The 17,675-nt window shown below is 37.9% G+C and overlaps 1 protein-coding gene across 1 annotated transcript in view; it reads right to left on the bottom strand.

Moving 5' to 3' along the window:
* DUXA (double homeobox A) overlaps positions 1–16,881 on the bottom strand; it is a 43,119-nt gene extending 26,238 nt beyond the window's left edge. The window contains 6 exon segments of the mRNA XM_012732795.1: positions 3,578–3,676; positions 3,848–3,940; positions 8,142–8,224; positions 8,227–8,261; positions 8,343–8,466; positions 16,758–16,881. Coding sequence (XP_012588249.1) covers positions 3,578–3,676; positions 3,848–3,940; positions 8,142–8,224; positions 8,227–8,261; positions 8,343–8,466; positions 16,758–16,881 — 558 coding nt within the window.
* Positions 16,882–17,675: the final 794 nt, after the last annotated feature.

The following is a 17,675-nucleotide window of genomic DNA, read 5'->3' on the forward strand; positions in this document are numbered from 1 at the left end:
CCTTTGAAGAGGCGTGAACCTCTCTCTACCTCTAAAACATGCAGTATTCGAAACTAATGTTACCTCCATAAACAAATAAGTTAGTTTAAAAAAGAAAAGGAAGTTCTTCATTTCAGATAAAGCATTATCTATAGCCTCTCACTGAGGGGGGAAATGTTGCCTTTCCAATCCATTAGTAAGTATTTAGAAAGGTGTGGAGCCCACATACAAAAAAGATTGCATCATGCTGAGAAAAATACAATGAGTCAGTTATAGAGGTTTGGCAATGGCCTTGTGTTGCTAAGAGATTATGCACCATTCTCTATGTGGAAGGACATACATAGCTCAGAGACTGGCACACACACACCCGGAAAATGTTAGCTCAAACTACTATTTTATTCTTTAATATATAAATGAGTAAATATTATGTTGACAAGTTGATTAATCAATGGTTATTGGTAAATCCCTTATAGACACAAATGAAAGGATTACTCCTGAATTCTTAATGGAAATAGCCTCAGGAAATCTGAGACCAATCTTTTCCACAGGATGAAGAAGAAATTAAGTTGTATGTTTTTCCTGAGTTTTCCTCATCTACATCCTAGTCTGAAAAAATTAATGGTGAGTGGTTTTTTTCATTTCATTATTAATTGGTATGCATAGTCTTCATAAAGTGTTTTTTGGACTGAACACATAAATTTAAAATATATGATATGTAATATCATAAAAATTTGATGATTTATGTAAATATTCTATAGTAGCTAAGACATTATTAGGTACATATTCAGATGTTATTAAATCATTTCCTCATGGAAACCCTATTTACTTCATTTCACTTAAATTTCATCAGTGAACACCAATCACAAACTTTTAATCAATAATAAATTATGTCATATGATTTCCCAAATATATTTTGATGAATTTTAGCGCTATACATGAAGTGAATAGTAGAATAAAACACATTCAAATAATTTTTTAAATAAGAAACTAATTTAACCATTTGAGTTGTCCTTCTGAGTATAATTTTACAGGGATGTAAAGAGAACTATGAAGAATAATCAAGGGAGTTTTACTCTAATTTGAAGTTCATAAGCTAGTCCGTTACTGTGTCACAGAAGCTGGTAAGAGACCAGATTCTTGAGTCAAAGCAAATGACTTAATTTCTCCTGGCACAGCAGACAGCATGAGCTTCATGTTTGCATGTGTCAGTTTTTCCTGATTCCCAAATTCCACATGATGACATGTGGATAGCAGCTACCTAGATGACTGGAAGGGAGTTGTCTTGGAGGAGTTACTGTACTTACAGCCATGATCACCTGAGCGAAGAGTAATAAGTCTCAACTTTGTCTGGGGAAACATCTTCCTTCTAACTTGCTTGCTACAAATATTCCTAGAAAAACAACCCAAATAAAAACCAGCAAGAGCCTTGTTTACTTTGCCCACCCAGCAAGACTGTGCGGGAACTCTCAGGATTCCATTAGCAGATCACCTCTCCTAATGAAAAACCTAGATCCTTGCAGGAGCTCACTTTCTTTTTTCTTTTATTAAAGATTTGTTTATGCACACAGAACTAAGGTGTAGGCCAGAGTTGCAGGGCTGGTGAGAGGATTCACCAGAGACAGAGAAGGGAGCAGAACAGGCAGATCTACTGAAGTACACTGCTGAGAGGAGCAGCAGGAGAGAGAGGAGAGGCCTACCACACCACGTGGGTCAGCTTCCTGGCTGGCTGCGGTGGCTGCTGACAGCTTCATAGTATTGCAATTTGCCCCGTGTGCCACTAGGGAGGCCCAGAGAGCTCACACTCTGATAGGAAGTTGCAACGGGCTTAAAGGCTCCATCCTGGGTTGCTGGGTTAGTTGTGAAATTCTCTGAACATTATCCTGACATTTGCACTGGACTTTACTCCATTTCTGGTTTTATACTCTCTGTTGCTCCGTCTTCCATTGCCTTTCCTTATTAAATCTCAGACACTAGTCAAATTCTGCTTAGACTTCAGGGGCCGTAACTGTTGTCATAAAGGCTACACAGTGTTCAAGACACACTCAGGCTATTCCCTTAGAGCTGCACTTCCCATTGTCATAGCAGTTTACGTTTTGAGGCCCAAATAATTATATAGACGTCTGTGTCTGCTGTCTAGCTAGCTGTTACATATTTGTGGTAGGAGAGGATGTCTACCTTTCTACCTTCTCCATCCCTTCATTTCTGCTCTGGTTCTTTAGAATATAATTGTGTGTTGACATTTTGTGTTGAGAGATGATCAGTACTAAGAAGAGAAAAGTTTATTTGTCTTACAGTTACTGTGTTCAATACCCTAATCTATTTCCATGAAGGGCTGTAAGAGGCCACCAATTCACCTTTGCTCTCCAGATAGGGATGGAGACAACAGTGTTGAGGGATAGAAAAGAAGTGTGGATTCTTAGAAGAAAGAGTTTTCTTAAAGGTTTTCATATTAAGCTTATTCTGTATCCTCAAATAAGATGATATAAGTATAGAGAAAATATTTTCAGTACTACCCTCTGAAGTCCAGCTTTATTCTGGTAAAGTACTTCATCTGAATGCTGTTCAGTGTTGGACACAATACCAAAGTGGGCACCCTGTGGTCCTGCTGTGAAGAGCATAGTTAAGATGTAAAAGAGTTGGAGAAAGTATAGGAGATTTTGTCTGTGTGCGGGTAGGTCTGTAGTATATAAGACATTTATATATTTGTATTTGAGTGAGTCTGTGTATGACTTGAAGATGATCGCATAAGTACATGTGACACATACACATCTATGATTGAACTAGCTATTTTAGGGCCATGACATTATTGCAATTTTTGAAAGTTAAAGCAGACATCTCTTCACTAATTTCATCATGTCATAAAGAAATGTATGCTCTGTGTGGGAAAAAAAATGTTGTATAGTCATAGGAATTTTTATGAGAAAGATACAGAAAATGTGAAAGAAGGGCCCTCCCTGGTGGTGCAAGGGGTTAAAGCACAGCACTACGAAGCTACCATAGCCACTGCAGCATGAGTTTGACCCAGGGAGATGACCCACATGGCATGGCAGACCTCTCCTGACCCGCCCGCTGCTCCCCTCAGCAGTGTACTTCGTGGATCTGCCTGTTCTGCTCCCCACTCTGTCTCTGGTGAATTCTTTCACATACCTCCTCCCCCCCACCCCCACCCCGCACTCCTGGCCTGTACTCCAGTTCTGTATGTATAAATAAATAAATCTTTTTAAAAAATATCAAAATCTGTGATTAAATGAGAGAAGGAAATGACATTTCTAATACAATGCCCTTGTCAGGATAGAGAAAGTTTGTGTCACTGAATGCAAGAAAGAGGCATTTGTATGCTCCTGACAGCTGGCACAATATGTGGGAATGAATGTAAGTGTGGCAGAAAAAAGCAAAGAGAACCCTGAATGAGAACAGAGTATAGAGAATAATCAATGTGTAAAATTAAATGTTTAGCCATATGTAACAATTCTTAAATATCACCACATCAGGTTCTCAGGGATGGATCAGTGCTGACACGGTGTCTGGTATTTCAGACCAAGTATTCAGGTTCACTTTGGCTTAAAGTCATTAACCTAGACTGAAGCCAAGAACTCACCTCTACTGTGGTAACACAGCTGTTAGCATCGTGGAGTGTAAGATGATCTGGGAGAAGTCCTTCTGGTTTCACAATAAAAATGGCAAAGTTCTGTAGTCCCTACAGAAACGATGCTGTAGTCAGAGTTGTAAAATTGGCTAGATAGATGGTTTGGACATAAAGCTTCAAGGAAAAAACCTAAACACTATTTGAGGTAACCAATTAAGGAAACAAAATATTTCATAAAGTTGCAGGATGAGAATCGATTTTTTTATTTCTTTCCACAGATACCTGGTTTCTGAAGTAGTTGTCTTTCTTTTTGGAAGATGAAGCGTCTTCTGGTTCATTCAGGCTGCTGCCTTGCCCATTGGCTGGTGCCGACAGCTGTTGAGAATATGGGTGTGATTGCAGAGTGTGGCTAAGGACACTAGGAGGAGGAACTCCTTCCCAAAAATCAGAGAAGTTTAAGAGGTATCAAAGAACTATGAGTCATATTTGGCACAAACCAAAAAGTACTGCTTAGGAAAATGGGCTTTGGAGGCCAAGAAATGAGGGAGATGAAGTGAGTGTCTACATAGTCCAGTATTAAAAGTTGTTTGACTCAAGCAGGGTTTTGATAAATATTTGATTGAGGAACTCATTGATTAAATCCTCTCTAAGTATTTTATATCCCTCATGAATTGTGGAAGTTAAAGGTGTATTTATGTGTTACAGTGCTAAGCAAACAATTAACTTCTGTTGGTAAATCATATAGCTTGTTCTAAATGGTGATGGTAAAATGAAATATCTGAAACAATGTTGTCATTGAGAGCTTATTCCTTGGGAAATGAGAAGCACCCAGAAAGGGTACAAGACAGTGCCATATTAGTTCTGAAAACACTTGTTTCCACCACCCTCCCTAGAGACTTGAAAAACAAATCTTCACTGCTTTGAACTAGCTTCCCCTTATTTGATATTTCTGTTATCCCACTTTTCAATCCAAAATTTTGAACTGAAAAATTTAGATCATTTATGAGTTTACACAATAATTTAATTAGAATGTAGAGGGGCAATAGTGGAGGAGACAGAACTGAGGCATCAATTATAGGAGTGATAGTTTCTGGGTTATCTGAGCAGGACTTAGCTAGATAAAGGTTGGAGAGATCTTGCAGGGGGGAGGAAGAGTTCTAGCCAGCCACACTAGAAGAGGGAATGAGTAGACCTGTTTTGCTTCTGAGTAGGGTTGAGTAGGGTGAGTACAGTTCTCTAGGAAAGAAAAAATGTTGAAGAAAGGGATAGTGGGCAGTGGGCAGATTGTAAAAGAGCTTTAATAGGGACTTACTGACCTATACTAATGCCAAATCATTGCAAATATCTTGCTCAGGGTGTAATCTCTACCCAGCTTATTTTAAGAATTCTGGAGTGATATACAGATTGGGTGGATTGGAAATCTGATGAGGTAAAAAATTAGCTGACCACACGGTGGCCTTAAGAAGAGCTAGAAATGAATTAAATATTGATCTTATTCAACAAGTCGACTTACTCCTTTTCCGATAATGAGAGAGAGAGTAGTTACGTGCGTATTCTGGGAAGGATGGCAAGGAAATTTGCCACAGAGGTTTCCTCAGGTCACCAACTAAGGGAGAGCACAGCAAGAGTAGAACACAGGCATCTCTACTGACATTTTAGGACTGTTTTCCCTGTATCACTTCTGGGAATCTATTGCAACATCCGGACCTAACAACTAGAGGCCTGAACTAGATACTGCCATTTGAAATTGAGATGAAAGAGACATTTGAGAGGAAGTGTAAAGTAAGAACCAGTGAAGACGTGATTGGTGATTGCCTGGTGTATTCATTTCTTGTGGCAGCTTTAACAAATGACCACAAACTTGACAACTTAGAACAACAAACACTTATTGTCTAGCTGCTCTGGAAGGGCAGGAGTGTGGGAAGGCCTGGGCTCCTTCTGGAGGCACTGGAGAGGATCTGTTTCCTTGTCGTTTCCATTTCCTAGAGGTTGCCCCTTCTTTATTTCCTGTAACTCCTTAAGGTCTTCAAAGCCAGAACTGGCCTATGAGATTCTCTGAAGCTGTTCCTCTCTTCCCTCTTCAACACTTAAAGGATTTTGGTGACTCTATTAGGTTACCCAAACAAACAGGGTGTTTTCTTCATTGTAAAATCAGTTGATAAGCAGCCTTAATTCATTTGCTACCTTATGCCTGCCTTGCCATTTCACATAACATGTTCCCAGGTTTGAGGGATTAGGAAATAGAAGTTGTTTCTTTTCTTTGTGTGTGTGTGTGTGTGTGTGTGTGGCCCAAGTCATTGTTCTGCCTACCATAGATGGCTATACAAAGGTAAAATTAATTAAGGATAACTCCATTTTTAATGTTGCAAATGCTCAGGATAATGATACCATAGAACTGGAAGGGATTATCTGAAGTGAAGTGAGCCAGAGGAGAAAGATAAGTACCAGATGGTGTCAGTTATATGGGGAATACAAAGAAACCAAACAAAGGTTCAGACAAAGACAAACTTTAAAACCAGTCCTTGAAAGCTGACCATAGATCTAAGGCATCCAGAGAGGGAAGGAAAAGAATGAGCAAGAGGGGAAAGGGAAAAAACAATTTGGCAGGACAGCATGATGGACTATCGTGGAAGACTACAGATGCTTTGATGGTGGGAAGACCGTGGTGGTCACATCTGAGGGGAAAAATCCCTTATATTGTGAATAAACAAGCAAGAATATAAAATAATGATATGTTGGGCCCTCCCTGGTGGCGCAGAGGGTTGAAGCACAGCCCTGTGGAGCTATAGCAGCCACTGCAGCATGAGTTTGATCCCTGGCTTGGGAGGTGACACACGTGGCATGGCAGACCACCCCTGGCCTGCCCACTGCTATCCTCAGCAGTGTATGTCAGTCAGTCCTCCTGTTCTACTTCCTGCTCTTTCTCCAGTGAATCCTCACCTACACCTCTGCCCTGTGCCCCAGCTCTGGATACATAGATAAAGCTTTTAAGTATATATGTCACCAATAATTAAAAAGATATGATTTCCCCAATGACAGAAGTGAGGAAACTGAGTGCAGAAACTGCTGTGTTTCAGTTTGAGAAATGTTGAGTTTTCATTAATGGTATCACATGCATATCAACTTCCCCAACAGGAAATTATTGAGAACTTAGTATTAAAAATCTTGTCATTTTCCTAGTGCTAATTACTACTATGGTAAGAGTTTGTTCATGTTCTCAAGATTTCTGTTTGTATGTTTCAGTAGATTCAATATTTTTTTTGCAGGAACTCTAAAATGTAAAGTTATGTAGATGTTTACCAAGCACCATAGAAACACATATTATGATTAATGTTTTACTATTCCAAAATGTTTTTGCCTTTAAAATAATTTTCCATGCACACAGTGTTTTATATTATCTATAAAATCAAAAAAGATTCTAATGGATTTCTCATTGCACTGTTTAAATGGAGTTCCATACAATTGTGATTGAAGACCCTCTACATAGCAGATATCACAGTCTAGAGGCAGTTTTCTTTGTAGACCAAAATCATAGCATTTGGCTATGATTCAAACATTTTCAGATAGTTGCACATATCACTAACATGGACCACTGTGAATGACTCCAAGTAATATACCAGAAACAATGCCAAATAATTTATCATTGAGACATTTATTTCCCCTAAATATTTTGGCCCTGTTTATTCCATGACTGGCCTAACCAATGCTGACAAGTTCTAAAACTAAATGGTAATATAGCAAGATTTTTTTGTGTAGAACAGTAATTAAAGCTGTACTGTATTAAAAGAAAGATAAGTAGACCAAGGGAAGAAAATTAATAATCCAGAAACAGACAAAAATCCACACAAGGAGATTGATGTTTGTTATTAATTAATAACGAAAGTATTCTTAGACAAGTGGCTACTTAGAGAAAAGGAGAAACTATTTCTCTATTTCACACAAATATTTTATAAAAAATAAATTTCCAGTAATTAAATACATAGGTGATAAATGAGACACCTCAATATGCTTACCAATACATAGCAAAATATGCTTATTTCACCAAAAGTGTCAACCATAAAGAAATATATTGTTGAATTTATTGATGAACAGTTTTTAAACTTGCATCTGATAAAGATGTTATTTACTTATTTTTTCAATATATGAAAAAAAACATTAAAGGTTTTTGCCTGGATCAGTCATCACTGTGATGACTGCAAAATGATGTTATAGATTTATTTCCATTGTCCTTGAGATCTAAACTCTGCAGATGGACTGACAGTCTAGAGCTATGTAGTGTCTCGTATCTGTCTGCTTCTTAAAGTCCTATTAACTACCCAGAAGTTTCAGCTTCTGAAAAACTGAAAGTACATTTAGAAGGATATGTTCTGAGTAAAAGAGATGTGGAGCTTAGGTTAGTGAGATAAAACATCACATTTGTCTTACTATCCAGACTGTCCTGTTTTCAAAGAAGAAAGACAGTCACCAGTACTGTGCCACTTTGTGTGATTTCTGTACCTTGATCTCTTTTATCTCAAATATCTTTCTGGTTCTAGGTGCATATCAGCTTCTTTTTTCCTATGGGCTTGGAATCTACTCTTCTGTTTTGAAACCAAATTTAGATTCTTGGTTCTGGAACCTCAATTTCTTTTGCAAGTTGCTCTCTGGAATCAGTCCCAGAAAAGGGTTCTTCGTAAATGCTTTGATGAGGGAGTAGCTGAGTGGAAGTGAAGAACCACAACACCATCTCTATTTCCACTTTCAGTCATCACCGTGTGTTCTTATAATCTTAATGCCTTGTTCATCAATTCTGAAACCAAATCTGGATTCTCGACTCTCCGTATTGATTGCCAAAGCAAGTTTTTGTTTGGCAGTGTAACTCAAGTAAGGTTTTAGGTTGAATGAGGATTTTCTTTTCTTTTCTTTTCTTTTTAATTTAAAAAATATATTTATTTATTTTACATCATTCTTTATTTTGTGCATTTTTTCAACTCAGTTGTAATCCCTGTGAACTCCCCTCCACCAATTCACCCATGTGCCATCACCATAGTCCCATGCATTTGATTTCAATTGAAATTCTCTAAACTTGGTACAGTTGCATATGATTTGTAGCTATGGTCTTTTTGGGAATGCTTTCTTGGGCCATGTTGCAAAAGTCCTAAGGATTGACAAGGAGATGAATCATCTGAAGCTACTTTTTATATCATCATCTGATACCCTTTCCCATTCATGAGTTAGCAGTGATTATAAAATTCTACCTTTAATTAATCACATTATTTCTTAGAAACATCAAAAATGTTATTGAAAAACTTATAAACCAAATCAATATTGGGAGATCTTTATGAAACATATCTAAGAGGATTACAAACTACAATATATGTGAGTTCACACAAATCACTAAGAATCAGATAGGGGCCTCCTTGGTGGTACAAGGGGTTAAGTCTCAGCACTATGAAGCTATCTCAGCCATTGCAGCACAATTTTAATCCCTGGCCAGGGCAGTGACCCACATGGCACAGCAGACCTCTCCTGTCTCACCTGCTGCTCCAATGGCAATGTATTTCAGTAGATCGGCCTGTTTTGCTCCCCACTCTGTCTTGCCCCCCACACCTCCCAACTCTTGCATGCTTACATAACTAAATCTTTTTTAAAAAATAAAGAATCAGATAAATAACCAAATAAGAAAACAAGTCATGAATGAGGGAAAATTATAGAAACAACATCTGAAAGTCAAGAAGTGCATCAAAAGATGTTCACTAACACATCTTAAAATTCAATAAAACGGGTAAAATGAAAATACAGTGAAGTATTATTTTACTACCATTACATTGGCAGAAATTTGAATGGTTAATAATGCTAAGTCATGACCAGAGTAGGAGAAAGTAGAATTCTTCTAACACTGTCAGCAAAGATGTAATTAATACAAATGTTTTAGAAATTAACTTATACTTGGCCCTATCTGGTGGTGCAACAGGTTAAAGCGCAGCAGTGCAAACAAGCCCTGATGCTTCAGTTTGATAACCAGCCCCAGAGGTGATCCACACGGTGTGACAGACCTCTCCTGACTCACCCGTTGCTCCCCTCAGCAGTGTACTTTGTCAGTATGTCTGTTCAAACTCCCTACTCTGTCTCTGATGAGTCTTCTCACCATCCCTGCACCTCTGGCCTGCACCCCCAGTTCTGTATGCAAAAATAAATAATTTTTTCTAGAACATAATAGTTTATTTTTACATCATTTTGTGCATTTTTTCATCACCAAATCATCCCTGTGCCATCACCATAGTCCAGTGCCTTTCCCACCCCTCACTGTTCTTGATCCCATTCCCCACTCAACCCCCATAAAATATCTCTGGTATATGGCCGTTCATTATTATTATTATGTTCTCGCCTGGTCTGTTATACTCCTGCTATGAGTGAAACCATCTGGTATTTTTCCTTTTCTTTCCGGCTTATTTCACTAAGCATCATCTTCTCCAGCTCCATCCATGTTGCTGCAAAAGACATGCGTTTCTTTTTTTCTGGTTGCTGAGTAATATTCCATTGTGTATACGTACCACATCTTTTTAATCTAGTCATCCACTTTTGGGTATTTGGGTTGTTTCCATGTCTTTCCAATTGTATAAGGCAGCAATAAACATAGGGGTGCAAGTATCTTTTTGAATCAGCATTTTTGTGTCTTTTGGGTAGATACCTAGGAGTGGGATTGCTGGGTCATATGGGAGCTCCTTGTTAAACAGTTTGAGAAACCCCAAACAATTTTCCATAGTGGTTGTACTAGTTTGCATTCCCACCAGCAGTGCAGGAGAGTTCCTTTTTCTCCACATCCTCGCCAACATTTGTTGTTACTAGTTGTTTTAAGATGTGCCATTCTCATTGGGGTGAGGTGCTATCTCATTGTGGTTTTAACTTGCATCTCCCTTATTATAAGTGATGTTGAACATTTTTTCATATACTTGTTGGCCATCTGCATTTCCTCTTTGGAGAAGTGTCTTTTTAGCTCTTCTGCCCATTTTTTGATGGGGTTGTTTATTTTTGTTGAGTTTCATCAGTTCTTTGTATATCTTTGTGATCAATCCTTTACCACTTGTTTTGTGTGAGAAAATTTTTTCCCAATCAGTGAGATGTCTGTTTGCCTTTTGTAATGTCTCTTTTACTGTACAGAAACTCTTTAACTTGATGTAGTCCCATCTATTTATCCTTGTCTTCGCTATCGTTGCATCGGGTGCTCTATCTTTAAAGATGTCGCTAAGTGTATGTCGTGTAATGTTTGGCCATCTTTGCTTCCAGGTATTTTATGCTGTTTTTATGTCAGGTCTTTAATCCACTTTGAGTTGATTTTTGTGTATGGTGTGAGGTAGTAATCTAGTTTCATTTTAAATAAAATTTTTTTTAAAAGAAATTAACTTATACTTACTTACAATGTTCATAACCCCTAATCCAGACACTTTTAACTTCAAGTATCATCCTCTAGATAAATATCTGTAAACATGCCCATTGAAGCATGTTCAAGAAATGGTTTTTCCAAGTATTTTTTGTTAAAGTGAAAGTTTAGGGAAAATGAATTTTCTCCAGAACAATGGGTGAATTATCCAGATTATTTTAACAAAGTGGTATACTATACAGAATTTACATGAATGAGCTAGGTCAACACATATTTACATGGATGTATTTTAAAATTTTAAATACCATCCTAAATGTAAAAATCAAGATTTGAAATCATACCACTCATGTAAAATGTAAAAAACATTTTAAAATATTCATATTTTATTTATGAATATATTCATAAATAGTAAAAGGGAAAAACACACATGGCAATGAAGCCCACCAACCTTATGGTAGTGGCTACTTCTACAGAAGGTGAGAAATTTGAAGTCTCGCTTATTTTGTTTTTTTAAACAAAGACTTTGTTTTCTTAAAAGAATTGGTGCCAAAAGGAAAAAGAGCATATTTTTATATGTTGGAAATATGCCAGTAGGTATATACTACTTATATTCTGTATAATATATTGGTCTTTTTTTTTTTTGCTATATATTTGCTAGCATTTTCACTAAAATATAATTTATATACCACATTTATTCAGCAATGAAATTGTGTAATTCAGTGGTTACTAGTATATTCATAGAATTATAAAACTATCACCATTATCAGCCCATTCCATCCCAATCCTTCTCTGTCCTAGCAAGCAATATGCTAATTCATAAATTTGCTTTTGCTGACATATCATAGACAAAATATATTCTTTTGTGATTGGCTTCTCTCATTTAGCATGTGCTTTAGATTCATCCCTGCTTGTAGTATATCTCAATATGTCAGTTCTTTTTGTGGCTAAATAATATTCCATTGTTTGGTTATATCACAGTGGGTTCATTCAACAGTTGGTGGGCATTTGGATTCTTCCCACTTTTGTCCATTATAAATATTGCTGCTATTACCTTTGTATACAAATTTTTATATAGAAATGTGTTTGTCTTAACTAGGAGTAGAGTAGCTAGATCATATGTTTAACTCTATCTGCACCATTTTGAAGACCGTGGGGTCTGTTTTGTAAAACAGTTAAATCATTTTACATTTTGCCAGTAATGTGCAGGGATTCTAATTTCTTTACATCCTCACTAACACTTGTTATTGTCTATCATTTTTTTAAAGCTGTCTTATTAGTATGAAGTGACACCTTATGGTTTGATTTACATTTTTGTGATAGCTAATGATGTTAAGCATCTTTTCATGTATTTAATATATTTTTCCCTGACTGTTAAGTTAAAAACATGGATTATTGACTAGGTAATAGGTACTACTAATGACTTTTATGCAAACTGGTTATCTCTATATTTTTCCTATTATTTTTTAGCTCTTATGATGATAATAGTAGTGATAATGTTAGAAATAACTTTCATTAGTGTAGTATACAAACACTTTCATATACAATATTGTCATTAGACCCTTCAACTTCCTGGTTGTCAAGCGAAGTATGTTATTCTTGGTTTATAGATATGGAAACAATCATGTGACTTATGAAAAATAGTGTGAGTGAGTTTTATATATAAAATATTCAAAACAGTCTTTCTGACATTTACATTACTGTATTTCTACTCTATTAGTGCTGCTAGTTTTATTATAGTTACTTGTAAAAACACTTTTGTTGAGTGTGTTTAATATTTCTAAGCTTTTTTTGAATATGTGAACTATTCAAAAAAGAAAAAATGTAAAACAATCCTTTCAAATTAAATCTTGACAGAGAGGCTGATGGCATAGAAATATCTGTTACAATTGATTTGGGTGTGCACTGAGTAAGTAATAAAAACCTTAATATTTTTCAGGCACATATTTGAAACAAAATTGTACAGAACATGAAACAAGAACAATATTCAATCATTGGTAGCAAAAAAGCTGTTAGCAGAGTGTTAAATGTATATAGAAATAAAACTTCCATTTCATAATTAAGAGACTTGGGTGTGTAAGGGTGTCAACACCATTGGTGAGTCATTCTCCATATTTATTTTTATGTAATGAAAATCAGCAAAGTAGTAGAATTGGTACACAGTGAGACAGAAAGACTAGTGGGTACTCTCCATGGTAACTTAAAATAGATCATAAAAACTAGGACAAAAACTTCTGGTGAAAACAGACTGAGGAAAACATTAAGTTCAAAAGCAAACATTAATCTCTTTCAGGTTATTGTGATCTAATTCATTTAAAATCTTGATGAAATTTCATTATTAGGTCAGTCCATGTTTCTACTCTGTGTATATGATAACAATGCCAGAAAAAGATCTGACAGACCTCTACATGGAGCTGTGCCGTCATAAGTAGTATGAGTTAGGAGAATTAATCAAATCTTGATTTCCCAAAGTACACTCATTCATTTCAATTTCTGCACCTTCTTTAAGAGCAAATTATCTCCTTGGGGATGGGACAGTGAAAGAGGAGAATTAAGAGTGTTTATTATGAGAAAATCCATTTAGGAGATAAAAAGACACAACTTTAGCAGCTAGGCTGGATGCAGTAAGTAATATGTCTATATTACAAACATTCAGACATGTTCTAAGTACTGTTAATATAATTCACATAATATATGAAGAAATCAGCCATAATTTCAATGACTATCATCAAGAAAGGAATAGAAAATATTGTCAACCTTTTCTTCTTAAATTCTTTTGCGTTCGTCTCTCTAATTTCAATTGTTTTCAGATGTCTGCAAGTTAAATCAAGAACCAGTCTCAAACCTACATGACTTTCACAAGAAAAAGGGCATATGCAAATGTGTCAGGTCTGGAGTGGTGTGACTCAGCATGACTGGCCAAGGGGACAGATGGTCATTCCTTCACCCAGACACCATTGCCTCTGGGAGCATGGGGTGTAGGAAAGGAACAGTAAGCATCTCCTAGCAGTACAGAATGAGGCATCTGGAGAATAAATCTCCACTGGATTTCAAGGAGTCATAGAGATGGATATATAGGCTGAATTCTAGTCACGAAGCTGTCTCAGAAAAGATGACTGTTTGAGCTAGGATCCAAGGAAAACAGTTTCAGAGACAACACCAGGAGAAAAGTTGGGAAAGTAAATTTATACAGTTGCAGTATCATATGTCCAGAGGCAAAAGAGAGAACAGCACAACTGGAAAAATGCTCAGGAGGGGCTGTGAAGAGAACATTAGCTATAGGGCTGAATCGCCTTGTTTGTGGCGTGCTTAGCAATTTGACTTCTTTTGCAGAATAGGGAGGTAGTAGAGCTCTTAAAGCAGATATTAATATGATTAATGTGATTCAAACATCTAGAGCTCTACAACCTACAAATAAAAGTAATATCATATTTATTTTCAAGAATCAAATTGTTTTATCATAATGTTCACAGGTAAGGCAACTGCTGCTCTTGGCACACACTGAGCACAGGTTTCTCTGCTTTGTGTACACAGGTATGCTCCTGCGCCCATTGACTCTCATGAGACATCTGCCTGCCTGGGCCCCAGCCTTCTCCTGTAGGTGCCTCAGCAACTTGAGAATTAATTACACGTCTGCGCAAATCCTTATTCTTGTCCCTGTTCTCCAAATGGGTGGACACTTTCAATAATCATTTGCCTGCACATACTTGCCATGTTTGATCATGCCCCAGCCCCTTTGTAGAAGGTGGGTGTCATATCAGAACCCAACTCCACTTCAATAGCAGCAGGGGTTGTGGCAGCAAAGCACCAGGCATTTTTGCTCTTGATTTAGGAGACCAGGAAAGGAGCGTCTTGGAGCCCTCAGTGGCTTTTTAGGCTTTTAGGGATCTTCCTACACCATTTGTAGTGAGGCAACCAGTTGCAGGGCAGGGGATTGGGATGGGGGGAGTGGGGAGCAGAGCTGGTATGAGGTGCCCAGAGGCTGAGAGGCGAATATTTAGTCTTTGGCCTCTCATATTCTCTCATGGCCTCTCTACCACTCTCTGCTGCACTGTTCTCTGCTCCTGCCCCTCTCCCCACATAGTCCGTTGCTCAGTTCAGGTGTGTCCACTTATGCACACACATACACACACAGACATCATAATCCAGGTGTGTGCCATCAGGCAGGCACGTGTACCCTGCAAACCACACTCCCAAGTGCCTCCTGCATTCAGGCTGAGGTGATAGTCACAGAGGCCAATTGTGCAAAAGCCCGAGCAAGCTACTCAGCAGCAGCTCATCAATTTCCACCAAAATCATTTCAATGTATTTCTTTTATCAGGAAAACAATAATCATTTGCCTTTTAGCCTAAGTGATGGGAAAATTCTCTCCCATTTCCAGCAATAACTTGCTGTCTGATTCTTAGTTATGAACCTGGGGTTTATCTAGAGGATTGTCATGGGAAACATAGATTCCCATCAGGAAAAGATCACCTGTAGCTGTCAGAATCCCAAGAGTATGACCACAAAATTTAGTCTCATCTAACTGCTGCTATTGAAGTGGAGTTGGGTTCTGATATGATACCCACCTTCCACAAGGGGCTGGAGCATGATCAAACATGGCAAGTATGTGCAGGGCAAGCAAGCTTATTGCTGATTCTGCTGAAGAGAATTTTGCAGCCTTCCATAGATTTGATAAGCCTTTTAAGCTGAAGCACAGGGCCAGATATAGGCTGATCAGCAAGAAGGGAGGCAGCCACGCGCACGCCTCTGGGCCCAGATGTCCGTAATCACAGGCGTGAGTGCATGGCACTCCGGCTGCCAAGCGCCCTTTGCAATAGCACGTTATCACATGCAGGCGAGGAACCTGGGGGGAAGCTGCAGGAAGCAGCATAGAGACCAGCACCAGAAGAGAAAGAGCCTGAGCCCCTCCACTTTCCCTACAACGGGTAAAGAATGCTCTCCGTTTTAGTATAATAGATGAGAGCTTCTGCTCCAGTGTTAGACTTTAAGGCCTGTGTGTGACTTCACAGTTTCAGTTAATTAGCTCTTCCAGGTCAAGGTTCCTCATCTTCAAAATGGGGTAAGTGATAATAATGAGATTGAAATGAGATAAGATAATAGAACTTGTGCACAGGGCCTGGCATGTAATAAGCAGTAAATAGTGGTTATTATTATTGTTATTATTGATACTATTATTTATAATTTTGGTTCTTCCTTTCCTATTAGCTGTTTCATGTATTTTACATTGTTCTTCATTATTATGTTCCTATTATCTAAGCAGACAATCTTTAGTGTCTTCTTCCTGTACTATTTTTTGGCATGTTGTTTTTTCTAACCATGTTTTCTGCAAATTTCTGGCTTTACTCGTCACATAGGAAAGCATCTGGTACTATTTATTAAAACCTAAGAGGCATTTTTTAATTGTAATGGAATTTCAGTGTTAATGCTTCTAGATATTTTATTATAAAACCTTCTCTCTGTGTGTAAAATGAGGTTCTTACTCTCATAACATTATTTCAGGAATTAATAAGTGTTCTATATTTAGTGTAATTTGCCTTCACATTTTCTTTCATATATTCTACATAGCTTGATTGATACACATTTGTGGAGGATTCTGCAAGTACATGTCTTTGTAAACAAGTTACACTTCTGCTGTGAAAGCCCACTCAGGCTTCCTTGCAGAAGATAGATATGAGAATAGAAATACAGAGAATAGATATGCAATCTTCTAAGTACAAGAAAAGTTATGTGTGGTTTAAACAAAAATGGTAGCACACAATATAATGAGTAAGAAACCTTATTAAATAGCTGCAGCAGGGAGGAAGTGCTGCCAGCAGAGGAGGTCATGTCTACCAGTGATTGGACATTCAGTACACGGGGGCTTTGCCAAGTCCTCCAGAAGAGCCTTGATTTGGAGAAGAGAGCTGTCAACTCCTGGAAGGCCACCATCTGTATGACTACAGAGGTTAATGTTCATGCTGGATTCCTTGTGAGGTATCCTCTGGATAACATAGACATTTTGCCTTGCAAGACCCAAGTCAGCTCTCCCAAGCCCGTAATTTCAGTAGGAAGTGCACCCCGCAGGAGGTTGAGTGCCAGCTCTCCTACCCCTGGATGTGGGGTTCTGTGCAGTTATCTTGTTACCTTCCTGCTCAGGCCTCCTGAGAAAAGGTGAAGGAGACAGAGGCATGGTGGGCTATGCCTCCCTTAGGGTGCTCAGTAGACCCTGTCACCACTAAGGGCACTGCAGGATCCAGTCTGGCAGGGATATGCCCACCCAGAGGTTTCACTCAGCAGGGATATGGGCACCATATGATACTGCTTCCCAAGCTGATGTCCTATAGATTCTTTTGCAGAGATAGAAAATTCAAACCAAGCACAAACATAAAGAGAATTCAAGGCAGTACTCTTTTGGGTTGAATTAAAGGGAGAAGGTTGCTAGTCACTTGTGTTCTTTTTATTTATTCCTCAACACTGTAATCAAATAGAATAGTTTTCATTACATTGAAAACGGAGAGAAGGTTATGTTTATACTAGTCTTCATAAGCAAACACACGTGTCTGTCTGGCAGAAGTTTATGGGATAGTTGGAATGAAATTAGAGGTATTTTGACTTTTCTAAGGATATAGGAAAGAAATGAAGGAGACCTGAAACATGTGAGCATTACTCTAATGATTAGAAAAAAGACATGAGTATGTCTTATGAAGCAATTTATAGGACCTGTTGACCTAGTCAAGGTGGATGAAGGAGAGCAACTGTCAGTGATTTAGA

The sequence above is a fragment of the Condylura cristata genome, unplaced genomic scaffold (assembly GCF_000260355.1).
Source record: "Condylura cristata isolate star-nosed mole 26May11 unplaced genomic scaffold, ConCri1.0 scaffold00036, whole genome shotgun sequence".
In the NCBI taxonomy this organism is placed as follows: Eukaryota; Metazoa; Chordata; class Mammalia; order Eulipotyphla; family Talpidae; genus Condylura; species Condylura cristata.